Source organism: Haematobia irritans, chromosome 5 (genome assembly GCF_050003625.1).
Source record: "Haematobia irritans isolate KBUSLIRL chromosome 5, ASM5000362v1, whole genome shotgun sequence".
Taxonomy (NCBI): Eukaryota; Metazoa; Arthropoda; class Insecta; order Diptera; family Muscidae; genus Haematobia; species Haematobia irritans.
In genome coordinates this window covers 32,826,553-32,852,343 of record NC_134401.1, presented here as the reverse complement: position 1 = coordinate 32,852,343, position 25,791 = coordinate 32,826,553, and the positions used below count along the sequence as shown (strand labels likewise).

Below are 25,791 nucleotides of genomic sequence, written 5' to 3'. Positions count from 1 at the left end.
ATCACTTACCTCTCATCATGGAGAACACACAACTCCATCTCAATTGGATAAAAATCGGAATATGGACAACGGCTTGCTTTCTGGCCTGTGGTACGAACTTATCCATTTGATCATTTGTAAATTATTTAAACGTACAACCACAAACGCAGTGTAGAAACAGTTGTTTATTTTTTATATATGGAACAATCGTGAAATGGACGGACAAATAGACATATCTGTACATCAATAAATATTTTGAAAAATTTAACAAGGTACTAGTACATTGGCGAATACAACAATGCATTATGGCTTTTCGACCATATGACCACTTACGAGGGAGACTAAACAATTGAGAGTAAACACAAAACAAATTTCAAATGTTTATTTGAAATTAAAAAATCTTATAAATATTATAATTAAATTTAAAAGAAATATACAGGGTGGCTGGTATGGATTGTCTATTCTAAACCTGACCTAATCCGATTGTCTATTCTAAACCTGACCTAATCCTATCATCTCAAGATGGGGCTCCGCAGAACCACTTTCGTGTGATGGCTTTGTCGCCCATGTGAATGTCGTGTCAAAAGTAGCAAATTCGAACAAATCTATGGCATATACTATGTCAGTATATGCCACCTGTCAAATTTCAACCACATCGTATGCTCTAGGGGGCTCCGGGGTCGATTTATATAGAACTATACCGGATTAAATTTGTTTTTCCAAGAGCATGCAGAAGTAAAGTCTAGGGATTGTTTTATATTAGGCTATACCTAGAAGTGGTGCAATATGGCCTATTTGCAATGTGACTTTTACAAAGTTTGTTTTTTGGAATTTAGAATTTGAAATTTTTACAAAGTTTTGTCAACATTTTATTTCAATACAAAATGTTGTCAAAATTTTATTTCTGTAGAAAATTTTGTCAAAATTTTATTTTTATAGAAAATTTTGTCAAAATTTTATTTCTATAGAAAATTTTGTCAAATTTTATTTCTATAGAAAATTTTGTCAAAATTTTATTTCTATATTGTCAAAATTTTATTTCTATAGAAAATTTTGTCAAAATTTTATTTCTATAAAAAATTTATCGAAATTTTATTTCTATAGAAAATTTTGTCAAAATTTTATTTCTATAGAAAATTTTGTCAAAATTTTATTTCTATAGGAAATTTTGTCAACATTTTACTTCTATAGGAAATTTTGTCAAAATTTTATTTCTATAGAAAATTTTGTCAAATTTTATTTCTATAGAAAATTTTGTCAAAATTTTATTTCTATAGAAAATTTTGTCAAAATTTTATTTCTATAGAAAATTTTGTCAAAATTTTATTTTTATAGAAAATGTTGTCAAAATTTTATTTCTGTAGAAAATGTTGTCAAAATTTTATTTCTATAGAAAATTTTGTCAAAATTTTATTTCTATAGGAAATTTTGTCAACATTTTACTTCTATAGGTATTTTTGTCAAAATTTTATTTCTATAGAAAATTTTGTCAAATTTTATATCTATAGAAAATTTTGTCAAAATTTTATTTCTATAAAAAATTTTTAGAAATTTTATTTCTATAGAAAATGTTGTCAAAATTTTATTTCTAGAAAAAACTTTGTCAAAACTTTATTTCTAGAAAAAATTTTGTCAAATTTTATTTTATAGAAAATTTTGTCAACATTTTATTTCTATAGGAAATTTTGTCAACATTTTACTTCTATAGGAAATTTTGTCAAAATTTTATTTCTATAGAAAATTTTGTCAAATTTTATTTCTATAGAAAATTTTGTCAAAATTTTATTTCTATAGAAAATTTTGTCAAAATTGTATTTTTATAGAAAATTTTGTCAAAATTTTATTTCTATAAAAAATTTATCGAAATTTTATTTCTATAGAAAATTTTGTCAAAATTTTATTTCTATAGAAAATTTTGTCAAAATTGTATTTTTATAGAAAATTTTGTCAAAATTTTATTTTTATAGAAAATGTTGTCAAAATTTTATTTCTATAGAAAATGTTGTCAAAATTTTATTTCTATAAAAGATTTTATCAAAATTTTATTTTTATAGAAAATTTCATCAAAATTTTATTTCTATAGAAAATTTTGTCAAAATTTTATTTCTATAGAAAATTTTGTCAAAATTTTATTTCTGTAGAAAATTTTGTCAAAATTTTATTTCTATAGAAAATTTTGTCAAATTTTATATCTATAGAAAATTTTGTCAAAATTTTATTTCTATAAAAAATTTTTAGAAATTTTATTTCTATAGAAAATTTTGTCAAAATTTTATTTCTAGAAAAAACTTTGTCAAAACTTTATTTCTAGAAAAAATTTTGTCAAATTTTATTTTATAGAAAATTTTGTCAACATTTTATTTCTACAGGAATTTTGTCAACATTTTACTTCTATAGGAAATTTTGTCAAAATTTTATTTCTATAGAAAATTTTGTCAAATTTTATTTCTATAGAAAATTTTGTCAAAATTTTATTTCTATAGAAAATTTTGTCAAAATTGTATTTTTATAGAAAATTTTGTCAAAATTTTATTTCTATAAAAAATTTATCGAAATTTTATTTCTATAGAAAATTTTTTCAAAATTTTATTTCTATAGAAAATTTTGTCAAAATTGTATTTTTATAGAAAATTTTGTCAAAATTTTATTTTTATAGAAAATGTTGTCAAAATTTTATTTCTATAGAAAATGTTGTCAAAATTTTATTTCTATAAAAGATTTTATCAAAATTTTATTTTTATAGAAAATTTCATCAAAATTTTATTTCTATAGAAAATTTTGTCAAAATTTTATTTCTATAGAAAATTTTGTCAAAATTTTATTTCTGAAAATTTTGTCAAAATTTTATTTCTATAGAAAATTTTGTCAAAATTTTATTTCTATAGAAAATTTTGTCAAAATTTTATTTTATAGAAAATTTTGTCAAAATTTTATTTCTATAAAAAATTTATAGAAATTTTATTTCTATAGAAAATTTTGTCAAAATTTTATTTCTAGAAAAAACTTTGTCAAAACTTTATTTCTAGAAAAATTTTGTCAAATTTTATTTTATAGAAAATTTTGTCAACATTTTATTTCTATAGGAAATTTTGTCAACATTTTACTTCTATAGGAAATTTTGTCAAAATTTTATTTCTATAGAAAATTTTGTCAAATTTTATTTCTATAGAAAATTTTGTCAAAATTTTATTTCTGTAGAAAATGTTGTGAAAATTTTATTTCTATAGAAAATTATATTTTATATTTCTATAGAAAATTTTGTCAAAATTTTATTTCTATAGAAAATTTGGTCAAAATTTTATTTCTATACAAAATTTTGTCAAAATTTTATTTTTATAGAAAATTTTGTCAAAATTTTATTTCTATAGAAAATTTTGTCTAAATTTTATTTCTATAGAAAATTTTGTCAAAATTTTATTTCTATAGAAAATTATGTCAAAATTTTATTTCTAGAAAAAATTTTGTCAAATTTTATTTCTAGAAAAAATTTTGTCAAATTTTATTTCTATAGAAAATTTTGTCAAAAGTTTATTTCTATAGAAAATGTTGTCAAAATTTTATTTATATAGAAAATAGAATGGATTTTAAGCGTCGTTTTATAACTGTTTATGAGACATGGATCCACCACTAACTCCAGAGATAAAAGAACAATCCAAATAATGGACTGAAGCTGGAGGAAGTGCCCCAAATAAGGCAAAAACAATTCAATCAGCTGGTAAGGTTATGCCATCGGTTTTTTGTCACAAGTTTATTTCTAAAGAAAATGTTGTCAAAATTTTATTTGTATAGAAAATTTTGTCAAAATTTTATTTCTATAGAAAATTTAATAGTTGAAAAATCTACCAAAACGTCAAGAATTCCAGTGACCAGTGTTGCCAGTATTGGGGATTTTGATGGTGAATTTTCAGATATTTGTGGTGATTTCTCAAAATCTGTTCAGAATTATGTCATTTACATGCTAGATGCACAAATAAATCAAATACTTTCATTTATATTTTCTCAAAAAGGAAAAATTTACACTTTTCTCTGCTTTGTCATTTTCAAATTCAAAATGGAGGGTGTATGAGTTTCCAGGGAAGCCGCTTAACAATAAAATAGTTGTCTAGTCAACATTTTTGTTGGGAATTGTTGCGAAGAATTTTAATTTAAATTTATTTTCATACAAATCCATTCAAAACCATCCTTATTTATTAGCACCAAAGGTTAACAACTGACTGCGGGTCATATCAAAACAGAAATCCCTGTAAAAAATGTTTTAACACAATTCCAAGATATCTTTCAACTTACGCTTCTGGTAGAGAATCTAAAAATTCGTTAATGCTGTTTTGTTGTTTCCTCCACATGTTGGTAATCGAATTTGTACATGGTACATGATGTCTGACTATTTTTGGTTTAATGTGCAACATGTTCAGATCCACTAGATACAAAAAAACAACGTTTACAATATATCTAATTTATTGCTACTCAATGGTAAAAAAAAAAAAACAGACAAAAAAGCATAAATTATTTGTTTAACTTTAAAACACTAAATATACCCAAAGCTATCAATAAAGCAACAAAGCCAATAGAACCCATTAAGATCAATGATTTTGATTGTGATGATTCAAAGTTATCCTCAGCGGCTATAAGATTAGTATCCCCTGGCATTATTACTCGGAAGGAAAATTTGGAAATTTCGGAAACTTCAGTTTGATTTTCTGAAGATTTCATCATATCCCGTTTTCGCCTTATCAAATTTTCACCTGCTGCAGAACATTGGTCGGCCCTCACATGACAATCACTGAAATCCAGACATCCCGTTATACGCATAGTCATCAATAATTCATCACCACTATGCATTCCCTGGAACATTACTGCTTTGAAGGGGAGTTTATAACCTAGAGGTGCATCATGTGATGGAGGTTGTGGGCATATACCTTTCATAGAAGGATTTAAACAACCTAGAGATGTTATAAGATTCACGTTATTGAGAATTTCACCAGATGGTGATATTCTCTGGAGATTGACATCGGTGAGTTTGGTATAATTCCAACCTGGAACATATATATTAATGTGTGATGCCAAAATTTCTATTCAGTTTAATTCTTACCATCACCAGTTAGAACATGAGCCCTCAATAACAATTCCTCTCCCAATTGTACCGCTTCATTATTTTGCACATGATGAGCATATCCCTGAGGAGTTTTCCTTAAAAGTTCCACATGAGTACGAAAAGGATTTTGTGTCCCTCCTTTTGCATAAGTGCCGAGACTACGTGATTGACTGAAAGTTGAAGGGAAATTAGACATAATGTTAACGCTAATATGTAGTGGTATTATTATTCATGTCTAATCCGCTCGTCTGACAGCAGACGGATTTATCCCAGTGAAGTTTTTTTTTTATTGTTTACAAGCTTCCATGATCAATGTTCGCATAGATGATAGAGAGCATATACTAACATCACGTACCGAATTTCATCCAGATTGGATGTAATTTGCTCTTTCAATTGCAATACCATCTGACCTACATTAAAAATAACTACTTCTACCAAGTTTCAAGACGATATCTTGTTTCGTTCGGAAGTAATTTCCACAGACGGACATCACTAGATCGACTCAGAACTTCAACACGTCCTGAATATATACACTGAGACCACTATTTCGGTGTGCTACAAACGGGATGAGGAACCATCCTATGATGGAGGGTATACAAATGAGTTTGAACCAGAGAATGAAGCCGCCGAGTCGTGCAGCTGACTCTTTTTCCCAGTCGACGCCGCTGCCAAATATGTCGGCTCCTTTCGACTCAAATTTAGCCGCCAAATTATCTGCTTCATTCCCTGGCTAGGACTAAAGCTATTGAAGTATGAAAAAGTGCAAGAGCTCACCGATGCACAAAAAGTTAGACTGGAAAGATCCAAGGAGTTGCTTCGCTTGCACGAAAGTGGTCAGTTAGCGACTGTGGAATGGCTCCTATCAGAAGGCTCCACAGTGATCAGTTTGTGAATAAACAAAATAATCGAATATACTTGCCAAAGAGATCAACTGAAAATGTACACCTTCGGAACTCAGGCGCCGCCGATGGTAATTATGTGGCCCGTCGTGGGTTCAAACTAAATGCCCAATATTATCGGGAAAATGCCTTATAGACATTATTGAAACCCAGGGCAGACAACTCAACCCAGGGCAAGAACTCAAGCGCTGACGATGGTTATTATGTGGCCCCTCGTGGGTTCAAACTAAATTCCCAAAATGATTGGGAAAATGCCTTATATACAGTATTGAAACCCAGGGCAGACAACTCAATCCAGGGCAAGAACTCAAGCGCCGACGATGATAATTATGTGGCCCGTCGTGGGTTCAAACTAAATGTCCAATATTATCGGGACAGTTTTGAAACCCAGGGCAGACAAACATTTAGGCCGCAGACCATTGACATTCCAACAGGACTCAGTACGATTTAGCCAAAAATTGATAAAAAAAAGTTCCGCGCTTCAGGAAATGATGGCAATGGCTACCAAGATTTCCGGATCTTATTCCGTTGTTTGCTTTAAAAAATATAGCCCTTTACTTTGCATGAGTTGCAGTAGTTCACCACCTGATCTATGACAATGGACTGAATAATCTTAGCGATCCTAAAATATCCGGCTGTCACTATACCTAACCTAATCTAGGCTTCATCTACTACGACAATTTTGTTATCAGACTGATGTATATTACGACGATATTTGCTGTCAGAATCATGCCTTATAATGTCAAGGGACCATTACGAATATTAATTATATTGGAAAAAATTCAAACTTACACTTCATTGATCACACCCATTTTGAGGGCATGTGTTTTTACGGCCACTCTACTCTGTGATTTACAATGTAAAGTTAATATACTATCCGATCCGGTACGCATTCCTCTAATCGCTGGAAATCTTAGTCGTAAACACAATCCTTCTTCACATTGTTGGACACCACATTTGTTAAAATCTTCTCCTGCTATATCTACAACAACATAACTTTTATGCAATTTCAATTCACAACGTTTATCACTGGAATCATTATCGACGGCAGGAGTAGCCCCAATAAAACTATCCACTTTTAGAACTGAGCGGAAATATCCCCCATTGGGTGTTTGCTGAAGGCAACGCATTTCATGTACTCTCACACGTAATGATGGTATTGATGGATCGGTATTTTGTATAACAGTTTGTTGCTTTTGATCTACCGATGTTGGTAAATATACCGGAGCTGGGGTAGAAGGTCTATGATAGTCATAGCCTTGAGTAGGTGATGCGAAAGGAGGGTTTCCAATTTCATCATTGCCAAAGATGGGTATAACCGGAGCAATGGGCGGTAGAAATTGTGGTGGTAAATCTTCCACTATTATGGGTCTTGAAGAAGGTCTTCTTGTGGTGGTGGTTGTTGTCGTGGTAGTTGAGGGTTTTTGATAGATATAACCTCTGAAAGGATAATATATTCGTTAATATGAGAGTTTCGAAAATTAAGTGCAATACTATGATAATAAGAAAAAATATTTTACAAAACACTAGAATTTCTTAAGATCAGAGCCTGTTTAACCATGAGTTATACACTATAATTAAACCTATTATATCAGATTATATAAAGAGCAATTTAAAGTAATATTTACATCAAATTCATTATGAATTGAGGACTCTGACTTTCTTCATCTTATGTCCACTGGCAAACATTAAATCCAGCATTCACCTTGTTACAGAATTCCACCAAATCGAAGTATTCCCTGGCTTGTTTATATTCTTCGATGCTAATAGCCCATGTTCGGTGTATCAGGGCATTGGCAAAGGTTATACTCCAAGGTTTCCCCATATGCCACATATACAATAAAGTTCGTCAACCCAATTCAACACAAACGTCCTCTCAAATCTAGGCTTTCGTCATAATTTCTACGGCTGATCGCCGTCAATAGTTCCGATAGCATTTTGGATCATACTGTCAGGTTATGAGCCTTTGTTTTCAAATATCAGCTAAAAATACTGAGGGTGAAAATGTGTCTATGAGTAACCCAAATAATCATCGATTCGACACCAAGATTTCATAATTTTCTCCCCATGTCTCACATACAATAAAGTTCATCATCCGCTGAAAAATAGGTTGATTTCGTAATTTGCACGATCTTACTGATCGCCGTCAATAGCTCGCTAGTTTTGATTATTTGGGATTCCTCCCTCCCTCCATAGTGTCGTATTTGGCCTTCAAAAGCTCTCACTCGTTTACAGTCCTACATGTGCGCCCATTTCTTGACATTATGCAATTTGAAGTCTATCAACCTTGCTTTTAACGCCAACAGCCTTATGCTGTCAGGTTATGGGCGCGTCCTTCAAATTTGGGCTAAAAATTCTAATTCTAACAATATTTCTGTGAGTGACCCACATAATCGTTGTTTCCAATACTTTAAGGTTTTGTCATTTTCTCCACATGTCTCACATACAATAAAGTTCGTCACCTCTATTCCACACTAACATGCTCTGGAAAATAGGGTTTCGTCAGAATTTGAACGGCCTTACTGACCGTCGTCAATAGTTCTCTAGTTCTGATTTTTGTCGGATTCCACCCTCCCTCCATAGTGTTTTATTCGGCCTTCAAATGGTCTCACTTGTTCATAGTCCAACATGTGCGGTCAGTGCCCATTTCTTGACATAATGAAGTTTAGACCTCCCAAAAATCCTTCTGGATTATATCAGCTATGCCAACGTCTCTGCCAATCTCCCACCATTCTCAATCTACGTGCTGATAGGGCCGCCTAAGGCTATATGTATGGGCACATCTTTCGTATTGTCTCCAATACGCTTGTCGTGGCCCTCAATGTCCCAAAAAAAAACCCTCTTATTCTCATTATATTCTTCTTCTCCTCAATTTCGTAGGAACGCGCAGAATTTTGTACTCTCGGCCCGTTGAATTGAACAATAATTAGCGAACATATATGTCTTTTTCGGGTCCACATCCGTACCTCTGGGTTTGGTATTTCTGCAAACCTATTAAGGATTCAGCAAGAGATTATTGCGGAAACTGCTTATTTTGAAGGACGGAAAAATGGAAATTTCTATTTTTCCGTCCCTTAAGGGACCTGATATATATGTATTGCCTGATTCTAACAAATCTCTTGGGAACATATCTATCTTCTTCAGGTCCACATCCAGACCCCTACGTTTGATCTTTCTGCAGAGCTAGTCAGCAAGACACGATGACGGTTCCACCTACAAACCCCTGGGTATGGCCTTTTTGAAGAGCCAGTACGGTTTCAGACAAAGATGATCCAGGGTACACATCTAGACTCCGGGTTTTGGTCTTTCTGCATAGCAAGCACTATTTCAGCAAGAGATGATCGCGGAAACTGAGGCTAATTTTGAAGTAAAGGACTAATCCTACTAAAAAATTGGTATCGGGAATTTGGAAACTGACCTCTTATATATGTATCGGCCGATCTTCATGAAATTTGTCCCTATTACCTTCTAATTCAATACAGGGTAGTATTCTCATAAATTTTCTGCCTATCCTATATCGGTTAGAGTTAAATTTAGGTCCCCCAAAAATGGGACACTCAACTTGGGTATATAGGATAAAAATAAGCCCATAAAGCAAAAAAATTTCTTAAATTGTGAGACATTCCGCGTTAAATTTTGATAGAGTCATCTTTAATGTAACCCTTAACTCACTGCACACTTTGAAATATTTCTCCTTGGTTTGATTTGCATAATCCTTATATCCTGAATACTTCCAGTTGAATGTTTAGTTTCCATAATATTCCACTAAAATCGAATTATTGCTTACCCTTGTTCTGGACTTTCATAATTCGGTCTTTCCTCTATTGGAGGTAAATATTGTTTATGCAAAGGTATAAATTGTCTCTCATCCTTGGCACTACGATTATCCACAATCTCGGGAAGAGTAAATTCCGTTGTACTAGATGTCACAGGAGCTACTGGAGCTGGTGTCACAACTTGTGCCGGACCCACTGGATTGGGATAAATTCCTTGCTGTGGTGTTCCATATACACCAGATAAGGAAGGTTGAAAAGCTATAGCTGGTATAGCCTGTTGATGCGGCGGTATATGGTGCTGATGTTGAAAATAACTGATATCCGATGGAGCAAAATAGTGTGAAATGTCAGCGAATGAAAATTCCAAAATATTTAAAATGAATAAAATAACTCCAATTGATTTGAACATTTTGCTGGTCAGCCGACTACTGTTGGTTACAATGCCACCCGAAGGTATTTTTATAATTTGAATTCGAAAAAAAAACAGTTTTGAAATAAAATTTCCCAAAATTTTAAATAATGGCAAAACCGTGGTTTTTGTGTTGTCAATATTGCTTCATTGGAGCAATGGAAGTTTTACTTTTACTTAACCACTGCCCGTACGCATACATCACGCATTTTATGTTCTTTAAGTCCAATACACTTTCCATATTCACGATTGTCGTCTATAGAAATTTTTCGAAATGTGCTATAGACTTGTCTGCAGTGTAATTGAAGCATGGTGTTCAATGGTAAAGATATTGTCACAGGTCATGTTAGAGTATTGTATGGAAAGAATTATATCGAAGATCAAGTGCCATAAGGCGGTTCTATGAATACAGAAGAGCGTTGGAGGCAATCATGTGATTCCTGGCATCAACCCTACACAATTATTGGGCAGCTGAAAAAAGACGAAAAGTTAACTAGATATAGCCGCCATATTTGACATCTTGAGCGTCCTGAAGGCTTATTTTCCATCACATGAAATTCGGCACGTGATAGTTATATACTAAGCTTGAAATTCGGTACATAATATTAGTATCTACATCCAGAGAAGAATATGATCATCTCAAACATATTTTAAGAGCGTAATGTTATTTTAGGACATGCTTCTCAAACGAATTTTCGAGGTCTTTCATCCAGAAGTCTTGACGAAGGCAAGTAAATTCTTCAGATTATACGGGACTGTAATCGGGAAACAGTGATATCCTGAAGGAAAAAAGAAGCCCATTATCTTGTTTCTTCTAAATGTTAATGCCGAACAGAAAATGGTAGGAGTTTTCGTAGCCTCCGGATTCAGACACCTTCTACAAATTTTCACCAGTCAATTAGCCAATTAGCTGATTACCTTAGACATTATGTTACCCAAGGCCTTTATTGCTGCCTGTCTGGCGACGAAGCAACTAATATCGCTTCAGAATATCGGCTTCATCAACAGGAATTTTGTAGCTTTGCAATGGCATATACCATCCGCTGTCCGTTTTATATGACTCTCTAATTCCCACTTCAATAAATCCCACTATCAGTGCATTCAAGCATTTTCGATCCATCCGTATAAATTTTCAGATCCCCAAAATGTATGAATCTTCCTTCCCAATCCTCTACACATGGAATAATCGATTTAAATTTGCCCTCATATACATGCTGAGTTGTTATATAGTGTGTCCTGATATTTTGGCCAACTGAAGCAACGAGTTCTGCATTCCTTCTATCTGTGTTTCCAAGCGAATCCAAACCCTTATTAGTCTTATTAGTATCACTTCAGCTGTACCTCCTGAGCTGCGGCGGCCATTTTTCTCATTACAACAGTCATATAAGAAATGCGGACATGTTTATTCTATTGAATTTCTCTATATGATTCCGATGGTTAGTAATCGGTCACCAGACGTGGCATCTATAGGTAGCTACTGGTCTTTTAACTGTAATTAACAACCAGTGAAAGAGTGAGGGCTTCATTCCCCAAATCAACGTTTGACATGCATACAGTGCCTCGTAGGTTTTCTTTAGACGAACAGCTGTGTTTTCTAGACACTTTAGTTTGGATTCTAAGACAACTTCCAAGTACTTAGCCGATTTTGAAAGACATAATCTCATTCCTTGAAATTATGGGTCCTTATACCCGGTGGGGTTTCTTTCCCTAGTGGAGAGCACTAGCTGCGTTTTCTTTGGGTTAATACCCAAATCACAGTTCCTTGCCCACCCGGATAGAATTTGTAAAGCCTTCCTCATTATATCAGAGATCGTGTCCAGAAATTTGCCTCTCACCATTATAACAATTATCAACCATATACGCCACTGTTTATCCATTTGTTGTGCAGAAACCCCGGAATCTCATCGAATATTAGTAACCAAAGGAAAGGCGATATCACATCTCCTTAAAGAAGTTTCCTTGTTGTAGTCGCATTTCTTGCTTCCATATTTCTATAAAATAACATTCCCTCAATCCAGTCTATTACAAAATCACGCACACCATACCTTTCTAATTCAACCCAGCAAAAAAAGCGTCGCCAAAAAAGTACTGAAAATGTTCTTTTTGGATCCGGAAGTGGAGCAAAATTGGCGCAGAAGCGATGAATTTAACATGAGCTTGTCATAGGACGGATGTGCACCATTTCAATAGCCGTTACACTGAATATGCATCGCTTCTTAAGGTGTGATCCAAATTCAGTATTTCGGATGTGATTTGAAAAATTTTGTGATATTTTGATAAATAAATACTTTTTATTTTTTTATGATTTTTAATGCATTGTAACGCTTGTCTGATACGCTTGACCTCAAATATTTTCATAAATGCGCAAATTTTCTAGAATGGGTTTAGCAATTTTTTGGACAAAATTTAAATAATTTGCACCATTTTATTAACCCTTTTTATGTTTCTAACCTATTTGAAACAAAAAAAGTTACAATTACTTTTTAAAAATATGAAAAAAGCGATTTATAAAAAAGTTGAATTAAAAGAACTTCCTGAGTAGTTAAAATAAAGAACATCTGTGAGAGGACATTTTTAGAAGTGCATTTAAAGTTGTGCCTTTAGAAGAACTTAATTTTTTTTTTCTTTTCGATTCTCGCATTTTTAAAAGCGCCTTCAATAAAAGCCACCAGAATATGTTCGCTGTATGTCATACATATATCTCAATATGATGCACTACAGAATGTAGCGCCGAATCCACAGATTTGCCCTATAAATAAGCATGACCTACGAGAAATGGATCAACGCGAGCACCGGTACAAGACTAGTTCCTGGTCCCGTCCCAGTCCATGGGTCTGTCAGTGACGGGGTAAATTTACACTTTAGGACACGACTTGGACTCATTCCAAAGGACACGTCCTGGGACAAATTGTGAAGCACTGCCACTGGAAAACAGAAACTGCATTGACTTATCTTATAATCTCATCTAAATCCATTTGTCTCCTTTTGTAATAGATAATTACACTTGTCTACAATGTAATTTAATCACTTAAAATAGCCATTTTACAATTTCAATCCAATCCCCAATTTGGCAATTCAATGAAAAATTGCAATAAAGACATTTCCATTTGTTTTTAAATAGACATCATTAAACTTTTACCACCCGTTGTTAAATAAACTCATTAACTATTTATGTGCCACAGACATACGGTGCTCCATGGGCTAACATAGATTGCCAGATAGATGAACGATGAAGACGGCGGTTCCATACCAGACAAACACATATTCGTACAATAGGCAGTTTTTTTTAAGAAAATCACAATCATAAGTTTATGGCATGTATAATTTACGTTTTATCTCAATTTATAAACTGAAACAATAAAAATGCCGCATTGAATCAATAACGAGGAGCATTACCAGGACATTTATGGATAACTTGTCAAACAAATCATTAATAGTAGTTGTTTTTTTTACAACTAAAATTCTTTTTTCAACGAAAAAAATATTTGTCTGTGTGGCGAAGTCAATTCATGGCAGGTTTAGTGGTTTACAAGTTGGTTAGCTGGCTGGCTGGCTAAATCCGTAAAAAGGAAATGGACTGCAAAAATTTTGTTCGTTTGTCATATATGATGACAAGTACTAATGACAGCACATATTCGTCGACATTTTTTAACAGCCATAATTCATATACGCACCTGCTTTTATCCGATCAGAAATATACAATCCAATATGTTTGTCAGACATATTTTTTTGGGTACAACCAAAAAAAAATCTTCTTACAAACGATTACTCAAAATGTTTTGAAATGTTTTTTAACAATAGCATTAAATTTCCTCAAAATTAAATCAACATTTAACAACGCAAATTTTATGAAATTTTAGGATAGACATTTAGGACCCAAAATATGACTACATTGAATACCCACAAAGAATAAATACTTTCCTCCCGAACGAAATTTTAGACAAACAAATTGTATACAAATTTTCTTTAAAATCAAAAAATCTGATTTTATTTCAATCGTAATAATGTTAGACCAAAAACTATTTATTTGCTCATTAATAAAAATAATAAAAAAAATTCACAAAAATTGGAATACGGATCTTTTGAAATCGCAAGACTTTGAACTAAAGCAATTTTTCCTTGAAGTAATGAAAAAAATTTTTGGTTTAAAGAAATAATCCGAAAATTGACGGAAATTTGATTAAAGACAAAAAAGCTTCAAATATAGACTAAGACTTATAGGTGGATTCATCAATTTAGAATAGAGAAAATTTAGTACACTGAAATAAATATTTACGTGATATTAAAGATTACGCAATCTAAATTTTAGGAGGTGGAATTTACAAAATATTAAGGACAAATTTCTTTAAAATAATTAAATTTTAATTAAAACAAAGTTTATATTCTATGCTTCAAAAAAAATTATTAAATGTAAGACACAATTTTTGAAAATTGAATAAAGTCGTATGTCTTTGAACTAAGGCAAATTTTTCTTAAGGTAAAGTAAACTTTTTTTGAGTGTACTTACACAAATTCTCGTCATTTGATTCAATTAAAAAATGGCACTCCGTGTCAGCTACATTGTATTTTTCATTGTTACTTTGACAAAAATTGAGAATATGCGAAAGAATTATGTCATTTACACTGAAAAAAACAGTGAACCCGCCAGGAAGAAAATTTTTGGTTAATTTTAGAAAATTTAAATTATTTTTAGAAAATTTTAACTTATTAGTATCACAAGCGCTGACATCATGCCTATATCTCAAAAATAAGTAAATATATTTCGACAAATTCATGAAAATTTATAAGAGTCATTTAATTTTTTTCACTTGTTAAGAAAATTTTGTAGTTTGAAGGAAAAATGTGGCATTCAAAATTGCAAGAATGTCTTTAGTGTCATACGAAGTTCACGATGGGCGCATTTGTAGTAAAATTTGCAAATTTAAAGAAATAATGAACTATTTTGTGAGAAGTACGAATTTAGTAAATCGTTGAACTTCACATGTGTATAATTTTTTCCCATTTTTTAGTCCATTGAACTAACGTACGCAAAAAATTATTAGAGTAAAGGAGACTTTCTCCAAACATAATAATTCCATGAACTAAAATAATGTTAAATTGGCTTTAGTGAAACAGAGGGTTCACTTTTTTTGAGTGTACTTTCAAGAATTTACACTCAAAAGAGTTTACCTGAATCCAAAGATTTTGACCTTCCCTTAAGGATTTTGGTGTTTATTCCGAACCAAAGAATGGATTTCTTTAAAATAAAGACATTTTTTCTAAATGTAAATCCAAGTTATAAAAAATAAAAGTTAGGAAAGATTTCATTTAACAAATTTTCATTCTCTTTTTGCAATATGTTAATAAATCTTTTCTTCTATAAATAAATGGCAGTTTAAAATCCAAATTATAACAGATTGGAGTATCTGTAAAATTTATTTCAAAAAGAAAGAAAACTTTCAATAAAACATATAAAATCCTCAAAATATGATTTTGTCTATTTGAAGATTTTCCCCATACTCATAAAAGATAATGTAAACTTCAAACCTACTATTACCACACAAATAAACTGTCAGTAAATTATTATGAATATGGACATTTGTCACTAATCCAAAGATGCAATACTTCAGTTAGTTAAAGGATTATTTTCTAAATCAAAAATATTTCTCTTTACTATTAAGACATTTTGTCCTACTTCAAAGACATGCTGCTTTAACCCTTATGCTAAATTGGGGTCATTTGATAATCAAAATTTTATTTATCGTCACTGCATTTCTTGCTATTAGAATATAAATAAAAGTTCTAACTACACTGAAAAAATTTTTACGATATATTAAAGATTATGCAATCTAAATTTTAGGATACTCAATTTACAAAATATTAAGGACAAATTTCTTTAAAATAATGAAATTTTATTTAAAATAAATTTTATAATCTTTGCTTCAAAAAAATTATTTTTATTAAATTTAGACACAAGTTTTAAAAAATTGCGTCTCTACGTTAAATTTTCCTTAAAGTAAAGAAACACATTTTTGGTTTAAAGAAATCGTCCTTAAATTAAATGAAATATTGAATCTTTAGATTTAAGATAAAAATACTTCAAATATAGGCTAAAACTTATTTTGGGGATTTAGCATCTTCGGTTTAAATTTTTTTTGGAATTAAGAAAACATTTTTTACTTTGAAGTATTCGTTATAATTTGGATTTTTAAACTGGCATTATTTTGTATGTGAATAGCTTTATTAATATACCTCGAAAAGAGAATGAAAATTTGAAAAATGAGATATGTATCCTAATTTTAATTTTTTATACTAGATTTAAAGTCAAATAGAAAATGTCTTTTTTTTTAAGAAGCCGCATTTTTTGCTCGGAAACAATACCAAAATCCTTAATGGAAGGACAAAAAAACATACATTGAATCCATGCTGAATTTATCATCATGCGGTGGTGATAAATACGAGTTGGGTCATCAAATGACCCCAACGTAGGTAATTTAAAAAAAATCGTGTCCTAAATTTAATGAAAAAAAAAAATTGGGCAACTATTATAAACTTTCTTTTAATTAAAATTACCAATGAAATTTTCTTTTATTCAAATATGTTTCAAAAAATTTATGAACTAAATGTTGACATAAATTTCCAGGACCGTAAAAATAAGTTCAATGCTAACTAAAGCAGAAGAAATTTTTCGAGCACTATTCAAAAAAGTAGTTAAGTTAATATGGTAAGAATTTGGAGCCAATGTTTTTTTAATTTAGTTCATTTTTGCTTTTATGAGAAGTAGTTACAAATTCAAAAATCTTAGCAAATTCTCGTTATTTTAACAATGCATTATGGAAATCTCAAAAATGGAATAAAATTTCAGTTCAATTTTCCCATAAAACAGTTCACTTTTTTCTGTATATCACCAAAATATTATTTGGTATTGAATTTCTCTAACTGCATTTAGTTTTGTCTTATGTTTGGTCGCATCGAATGCTTGATTTTTTCAGCCACCATCATCGCGTTCTTCATTAAGCCATAAATCTAGCATTGAGTGCGCGCCAATTGGCTGTTACTGATGCTGCGTACCAAAAGCCACAAATGGTTAAAATCATAACAATTTTGAAATCTTAAGTTGTGTTTATGGTTTGATGGAATTTTAATCAGAATTCAAAACGTTTAATAATGTTACAAGAAAAAATAAATGTGAATAGAAAAATGTTTGGTTTTCTATTGCCTTTTGGCAATAGCAATGTGCGTTTTGATTCATTTCATTTTGTGCACAAATAGCTTAACGTCTGCGAACATTGATCTAACATTAGTTAGACACTCTAGTTTGAAATTGATTTAAAACGAAGAAAATCACGCACAATACAAAAGAAACTAGTTTGATTCTAAAGGATTTTAGACAGACCGTGAGTTGGAAACGAATGTAGGCAAAGACTTGTTGTTTTGGAATTTTTTGAAATCAAAAAATGACATTTGAAACAATTTTGTTTTTAAGTACCAGTGCGAGGTGGCATTTGAAAAATTAATTAATTTACTTTTAATGAACTCGGTGGAAAATCGAAAAAGTTGATTGCTGATTTTTAATGAGTTTTTTAGTTTGGAAAATTTCAAAATTAAATTTATGTCAAAGCCTTTAAAGCCTTTTCGTTTCATGAGTCTCTATTAGATCAATGTAATTCTGTATATATACTCACAGTTCAGTTAGGAAAATATTTAAAACCGCAACGAAAATATCTTCAATTAACTATTTGTTAACTGACAGTTAAAGCCTAGTGAAGCTATATAAAAATGGTCGCTAGAGATAAAACCAAGTTTCTTTAAAATCTTAAGTGAATGAAATCATTTTCATTAGACATTACATTTTTCCTTAAAAGTGTTTTCCATATACATCTGACTCGTACCCGTCGTTTGTATTTCACTTTCATTTTCAACATTAATTTTTATCAACTTGTAACAGTCTCTCACTGCAATTTTCCGTTTTGGTTGCCTTGACCATAAAGAGTTATGAGTATTAATTGTTGGAACATGAGTAGAAAATCGATAGAAACATTTTACAATAAACAGATTGTGCAAATAATTTGCACCTACACAGAAAAAAATATCACCAAAATATTTCCAATTAAAAAGTTAATTGAAGTTGAAAATATCTTCAATTAATAAATTAATTGATACAATTAACTTTTTAATCATGATAGAAACATTAAGTTAAAATTTTAAAATTTTTAATTAAATAATTAATTTATACAATTAACTTTTTAATCAAATTCGGAAGACTAATTCAGTTAAAAAAGCGCTGATTCTTTTTTTTAATTAAAAATGTATTTCAAACAATCATTTGTTAATCCAAATAAAACCTCTAAGCCAATTCAGATAGTAATTAAAAATAGTTACCTTTTTAATTAATAAATTAATTGAGTTTTACAATCAACATCAATTAAATTTTTAATTGAATCAATTAAAAAATTAATTGAAATTTGCTGAAAAAATCAATTAATTTTTTAATCAAGAATTTTTTCTATGCCCAATTAAAACTGTGATTGATACTATCATTTTCGTGATTGAAGACATTTCAATTAAAAAATTAATTGGATCAATTAATTTAGTGATTGAATCAGAAAAATTTTTTTTTGTGTGTAATTATCATAAACCATATAGGAATATGAAGTCATGGATGTCAATTGTAGTTTTTAATTAGAAGAGTTGTTTTTCGGGTTAATTTAACTTCATATCATAAGAGTTCAAATAAAATTGGGTATGAGATATATGTACATTCAAAACAAGTTTATTTGGTTCCAAACAAATTGACCTTCCTTGAGGGATTTTGGTATAGATTCCGAGACAAAGTTGCCGCTTCTTTAAAAGAAAGACATTTTATGGACCTATCTAGCTTTAAATTTAGCATCAACAAAATTTAAATTAAGGCAAAAATCTCATTTATAGAATATTCTGTTTGTAGTATATTAACAAAGCTATTCACGTACAAATAAATGGCAGTTCAAAAATCCAAATTATAACAGATATTTCAAATTTTAAAATATTTTCTTAGTTCCAAAACAACTTTAAACCAAAAATGCTTAATCCTAAAATTTTCATTTCTATAGAAAATTTTGTTAAAATTTTATTTCTATAGAAAATTTTGTTAAAATTTTATTTCTATAGAAAATTTTTTCAAAATTTTATTTCTATAGAAAATTTTGTCAAAACTTTATTTCTATTGAAAATTTTGTAAAAATTTTATTTCTATAGAAGATTTTGTCAAATTTTATTGCTATAGAAAGTTTTGTCAAAATTTTATTTCTATAGATAATTTTGTCAAAATTTTATTTCTATAGAAAATTTCGTAAAATTATATTTTTCAAAATTTTATTTCTATAGAAAATTTTGTCAAAAATTTATGTCTATAGAAAATTGTGTCAACATTTTATTTCTATTGAAAATTTTCACAAAATTTTATTTCTATAGAAAATTTTCACAAAATTTTATTTCTATAGAAAATTTTCACACAATTTTATTTCAATAGACAATTTTGTCAAAATTTTATTTCTATAGAAAATTTTGTTAAAATTTTATTTCTATAGAAAATTTTGTCAAAATTTTATTTCTATAGAAAATATTGTCAAAATTTTATTTCTATAGAAAATTTTTTTTTTAAATTTTATTTCTATAGAAAATTTTGTCAAAATTTTATTTCAAAAGAAAATTTTGTTCAAATTTTATTTCTTTAGAAAATTTTGTCAAAATTTTATCTCTATAGAAAATTTTCTCCAAATTTTATTTCTATAAAAGATTTTGTCAAAATTTTATTTCTATAGAAAATTTTGTCAAAATTTTATTTCTATAGAAAATTTTGTCAAAATTTTATTTCTATAGAAAATTTTGTCAAAATTTTATTTCTATAGAAAATTTTGTCAAATTTTTATTTCTATAGAAAATTTTGTCAAAATTTTATTTCTAAAGAAAATTTTATTAAAACTTTATTTCTATCGCAAATTTTCTCAAAACTTTATTTCAATAGAAAATTTTCTCAAAATTTTATTTCTTTCGAAAATTTTCCCAAAACTTTATTTCTATCAAAAGTTTTCTAAAAATTTTATTTCTATAGAAAATTTTGCCAAAATTTTATAGAAAATTTCTATAGAAAATTTTGTCAAAATTTTATTTCTAAAGAAAATTTTATTAAAACTTTATTTCTATCGCAAATTTTCTCAAAACTTTATTTCAATAGAAAATTTTCTCAAAATTTTATTTCTTTCGAAAATTTTCCCAAAACTTTATTTCTATCAAAAGTTTTCTAAAAATTTTATTTCTATAGAAAATTTTGCCAAAATTTTATTTCTATATAAAATTTTCTCAAAATTGTATTTCTATCGAAAATTTTCTCAAAACTTTATTTCTATAGAAAATTCTCTCAAAACTTTATTTCTATAGAAAATTTTCTCCAAATTTTATTTCTATAGAAAATTTTCTCAAAAAATTATTTCTATCGAAAATTTTCCCAAAACATTATTTCTATAGAAAATTTTCTCAAAACTTTATTTCTATAGAAAAGTTTCTCAAAATTTTGTTCTATAGACATTTTTATTCTATAGAAAATTTCGTCAAAATTATATTTTTATAGAAAATTTTCTCAAAATTTTTTTTCTTTCGAAAATTTTCTCAAAACTTTATTTCTAAAGAAAATTTTCTCAAAATTTTATTCTATAGAAAATTTTCTCAAAATTTTCTCAACATTTTATTTCGATAGAAAAATTTGTCAAAATTTTATTTCTATTTTCTAAAAACTTTATTTCTATTGAAAATTTTGTCAAAATTATATTTTTATAGAAAAATTTCTCAACATTTTATTTCTATAGAAAATTTTCTCAAAATTTTATTTCTATAGAAAATTTTCTCAAAATTTTATTTCAATAGTAAATTTTGTCAAAATTTTATTTCTATAGAAAATGTTCTCAAAATTGTATTTCTATAGAAAATTTGTGAAGTACTTCTGTTGGAGGGGAATATTTTGCAAAATCTACCAAAACATGAAGAATTCTACCAATCTTCCAAACAGTAAAAAATCTTAAAATTTTGGTAGATTTCTACCAACTGTGGCAACCGTGTTTTCGACTTTGAAAATTACGAATTTGAAAATTACAGAAAGTCGACTTCACAGATATTTTTCACGAAAAAAATTATTCAAAAAGTTGAATTTAGATTTTCGACTTGAATTATCGACCGCTTTGATTTATCGACACAATTGAATGTCGATAAATTGTTTTTGGCCATCATTGTTTATTCAATTTTAGTCAGATTTATTAGAAACTCAGTAGAATTTTAAGATAAATCCTCATACACATTACACTTTCAAAATCCACTTTAACTAGATTTCAACTGTCATTTGGCTTATAAAAAAGGAATTTCAAATCCACTTTTAGTAGATTTCGAGTCTAATGTGAATGGGCTATAACAAAAATTCAATTTAAATTTTGTTTTTCACATAAAGTCGATTTTCGATTTTTCTGTCCCACTTCGATCTATAACTTCAATTTTCAAGCCTTAGCCTAAATTTGAAGCGTTTTTATCTTAAATCCAAAGATTCAATATTTCAGTTAATTTAAGGACGATTTCTTTAAATCAAAAATGTGTTTCTTTACTTTAAGGAAAATTTTCCTTAGTTAAAAGACATACGACTTTAACGAAGTGATGACAATTTTGAAAATATGTGTCCTAAATTTATTAAAAACATTGTTGAAGCAAAGATAATAAATTTTATTTTAATTAAAATTTCATTATTTTAAAGAAATTTGTCCTTAATATTATGTAAATTGCGCATCCTAAAATTTATATTGCATCACGTAAATAGTTTTTCAGTTTATAGAGGAGTTTATAAATAATAAAGAACCGATATGAACCAATTATCGCATGGTAATTAGAGGGTTAAAATTTCTTCCTCCAAGGTCAAATCATGGAGGTCGGTTTATTTGTTGGGGGGGGGGGCTATATATATTATAGGGTTGCATTTTATATTTCGGGTTTGTATCAATCCGCAAACTGACAACTGTATCAAAAAACTTGACATTTTGAGATTATACGTACTCAGAACATTTTACAAAATGGTATTAAATCGTTCACAATTTTGTGCGATGCATCGATGAACTTAATTCAACTTTTGGCGATGAAGCTCCGTAAAGGACCAGTGTTTATCGACGATATGGTGGATTCAACCGACGTCGTAGTTCACTCCAAGATGAATTTCATGAAGGTCGTTCAAAATCAGTTGTTGTCCCGGAAACCATTGACGGTGTGAGCCAACTGATAGCACAAGATTGTCATGTTCCTATCGTGGAATTGAGAGAACCTTCGGCATTAGTGGGACCAGCATATATTCAAAAAAATTTGTTCGAGTTGGATCTCACACAATTTGTCTATAGCCTTGTGTCGATTGGTCGAAAGGAATGCTCCAAAAATACGATCGCGATGCTTCGAAACACGTCTATTTGGATGGAGGTGATCACAAAATGAGATATGAGAGATATAAGAAGTTCTTCATATAAAAATTTAGATTTTTTGTGGATTTGGATGACATTATTAATTTATTTTTGGGGTGATCATGAATTAACCTCCTTTTCGTTCTAGGACGCTTATGTTAGTTTAGGAGATATGACCAAAAGCAAGTTTTCATATAAAAACAAAATAAATTTCTTTTTGTGTAGTATCACTTCTCCTTCTGAATTCTACAACATCGACTTCATTTTGTATTTACAGATATTTAACATTCCCAGCCAGTGAATTTTGGTCTCCACCATCATGTCCAATTCCGGGTCGTACAATGAAAATAATCAAAATTACTATGGCAACTCCAATTACAACCCAAATTTTCTACAACCTCCAGGCATAAACGATCGTCCGCCGCTTGGACAACCGAGAAGAAAATTTAGCTTTCCTGCAACATTACATTCAGCAAATTTACTGGAAGTTAATCAAATATCCACACGACGGCGATTAAGTAATGTTGGCGATGTGGTAACGCGAAAACTCTCCTATACAATTGGATGGAAAGCGGCCCAGATACCAGCTCAGGAGATAGTAACACAGGTATGAAGCCAATTAAATGGGAGAGAAAGAACAAAATGTCTATAATAATTGTTTTTCCTCCTCTTAGGGACGTTGCTTATGTGGCCAATATATAAAAAGGCGTTTACGTCGTTCCGGTTTATTCAACAAGAAACTGGGATTGCAACGTATTCGCAGTATTTTGGGTACCTCAACAATGTCAGTGGTTCGTGAGGTCTTTCCAGCAGTTATGGTGGTAAGATATTTGATCTTTTCCCTATATATACCAATATAAATTATATGAAAATGTTTTCCAGTTAGGCGATGAACTAGAACGCATGCATCCTCGTATCTATACAGGTGTTGCAAGACAAATTTGCCGTAATCCTGGTGGAGAATTTCAATCTGCTGATACTGTTATACTATTAGTTAGTGCTGTAGCCAGAGAATTATTTCGCATGGATATTACATGGAGCAAAATTGTTTCTCTATTTGCTATTGCCGGCGGCTTGTCAGTGGATTGTGTTCGTCAAGGTCATCCCGAATATTTACCCAAATTAATGCAAGGCGTCTCCGATGTGATTGAAGATGAACTGGTGCAATGGATTAATGAAAATGGTGGATGGGTAAGTCTAAAAGATGTTAAATATAAAGCTTATAAGGAATATTTACCTTTAATTGATTATTCTTTAGGTTGGCATCAACAATCATGTCCATCCAGCAACTAATACACTTAATCCCTTGGAATGGACCACAATTATTGTTGGTAGTATTTTTGGTTTAGTTTTAGTCTATATGTTTATAAGATTCCTTATTACTTATTTAATACCTAGAGCATATGATAAAATTACTGGAAAATAATAAAATTAATAGAGTTAAAAGAAAACATTTTTTGGGCGGTGAAAAAATGGGCCCCAGAATGTGGGCGATGGTTCATTATTCATATTGAATACCCATACCCATATGTCAGCACAATATTCTTAGGTATTCACTACTGATTTGATTTTATTTTTGATTTTGATTTTAAATTTTCTTTCAGATTTGTTTGACAGACAAATCCGTAATACATTCGTAAGCGTTTATATTTAAATCTAATGTACGAGGTGAATATAACTAGAAAAGCTTACTCGTGTTAAAGTGAAAGCTCTTTTAAAAAATTACTCTCTTGAAGGCAAATACCCACCATGGGCATATGTTTGATTTGATCTTTGGTGTGCTAAACGACATTTAATAGGTTTGATCGAAGTCAAGGAATAAAATAAATATATTACTTAATAATAACTCTTTATACCCTCCATTGTCATTGTATTTTTCACACATCGAAATATTGGCCTCAGACTTCTTTATGGAATTTGATATATATTCTGAGTCGATCTACCGGTGATCGTCCGTCTGCTGATATTACGCTAACTTTCAAACGAAACAAGCTATCAACTTGAAACTTGACCCAAGTAGTTGTCATTGATGTAGGTCGTATGGTACTGCAAATGGGCCATATCTACTACTTTTACGTATAGTCCACCCCAGATTTGGCTTGCGGACCCTCTTAGAGAAGCAAATTTCATCAGATTCAGTTAAAATTTGGTACGTGATGTTAATACATGGCCTCTAACACCCATGTAAAAAATGGTCCATATCTGTCCATAATTATATATAGCCCTCCCATAATTATATATAAACCGATACACAGATTTTCCTTGCGGATTGTCTTTCATCCGATCCGGTTGAAATTTGGCACGTGGTTTTAGTGCAAAAATTGGTCCATATCGGTCTTTAATTATATATTGCCCTCATATAACTTGATTTTAGGAACATTTTGGAGGAGCAAATTTAATTCGATTCGATGATAATTTGGTACGTAATGTGAATATTGAACTGTAACCACCACGAAAAACTCCATATTATGGTCCAAAATTATATATAGCTCCCATATAAACTGAGACTCCTGGAAAAGCAGATTTCATCAGATCCGGCTAGTATATGCTTTTTACTAATCATAAAAAAATTGGTTCATATCGGTTCATAAATATATATAAAGCCCCATATAAAGCGATTCACCTCCGGAATCTCTTGGAGGAGCAAATTTCATTCGATCATGTTGAAATTTGGCCCCAAATTATCATGCGAAAAAAAAGGGAGCCACCGTGGTGCAATGGTTAGCATGCCCGCCTTGCATACACAAGGTCGTGGGTTCGATTCCTGCTTCGACCGAACACCAAAAAGTTTTTCAACGGTGGATTATCCGACCTCAGTAATGCTGGTGACATTTCTGAGGGTTTCAAAACTTCTCTAAGTGGTTTCAGTGCAATTTGGAACGCCGGCTATAAAAAGGAGGTCCCTTGTCATTGAGCTTAACATGGAATCGGGCAGCACTCAGTGATAAGAGAGAAGTTTACCAATGTGGTATCACAATGGACTGAATAGTCTAAGTGAGCCTGATACATCGGGCTGCCACCTAACCTAACCATCATGCGAAAATTGGTTCATATCGGTTCAAAATTATACACTGAAAAAAACAGTGAACCCACTAGGAAGAACAATTTTGGTTAATTTTAGAAAATTTAGATTATTTTTAGAAAATTTTAATTAAACAAAAAATAAGTAAATACTTTTCGACAAATTCAAGAAAAT

General features: G+C 30.3%; 2 protein-coding genes across 11 annotated transcripts in view; one reads left to right on the top strand and one right to left on the bottom strand.

Annotated features, from left to right (window-relative positions):
- Positions 1-24,046, top strand: part of Buffy (BCL2 family apoptosis regulator buffy) — a 43,932-nt gene extending 19,886 nt beyond the window's left edge. For all 10 annotated transcript variants that reach the window (XM_075309381.1, XM_075309382.1, XM_075309385.1 and 7 more), the window contains 4 exons: positions 22,873-23,202; positions 23,270-23,416; positions 23,478-23,786; positions 23,854-24,046. In XM_075309381.1, the coding sequence (XP_075165496.1) occupies positions 22,915-23,202; positions 23,270-23,416; positions 23,478-23,786; positions 23,854-24,021 (912 nt within the window). In that variant the 5' untranslated portion in view covers positions 22,873-22,914 and the 3' untranslated portion in view covers positions 24,022-24,046. The remainder of the gene's footprint in view (positions 1-22,872; positions 23,203-23,269; positions 23,417-23,477; positions 23,787-23,853) is intronic.
- LOC142239615 (uncharacterized) lies at positions 4,229-10,155 on the bottom strand. Its single transcript, XM_075311408.1, has 5 exons — positions 9,758-10,155; positions 9,192-9,278; positions 6,763-7,410; positions 5,069-5,241; positions 4,229-5,012 (listed from the first exon to the last, which is right to left on the bottom strand). Exons 1-5 carry the CDS (start codon positions 10,153-10,155, stop codon positions 4,483-4,485), a joined length of 1,836 nt encoding a protein of 611 aa, XP_075167523.1. The 3' UTR covers positions 4,229-4,482.
- Positions 24,047-25,791: the final 1,745 nt, after the last annotated feature.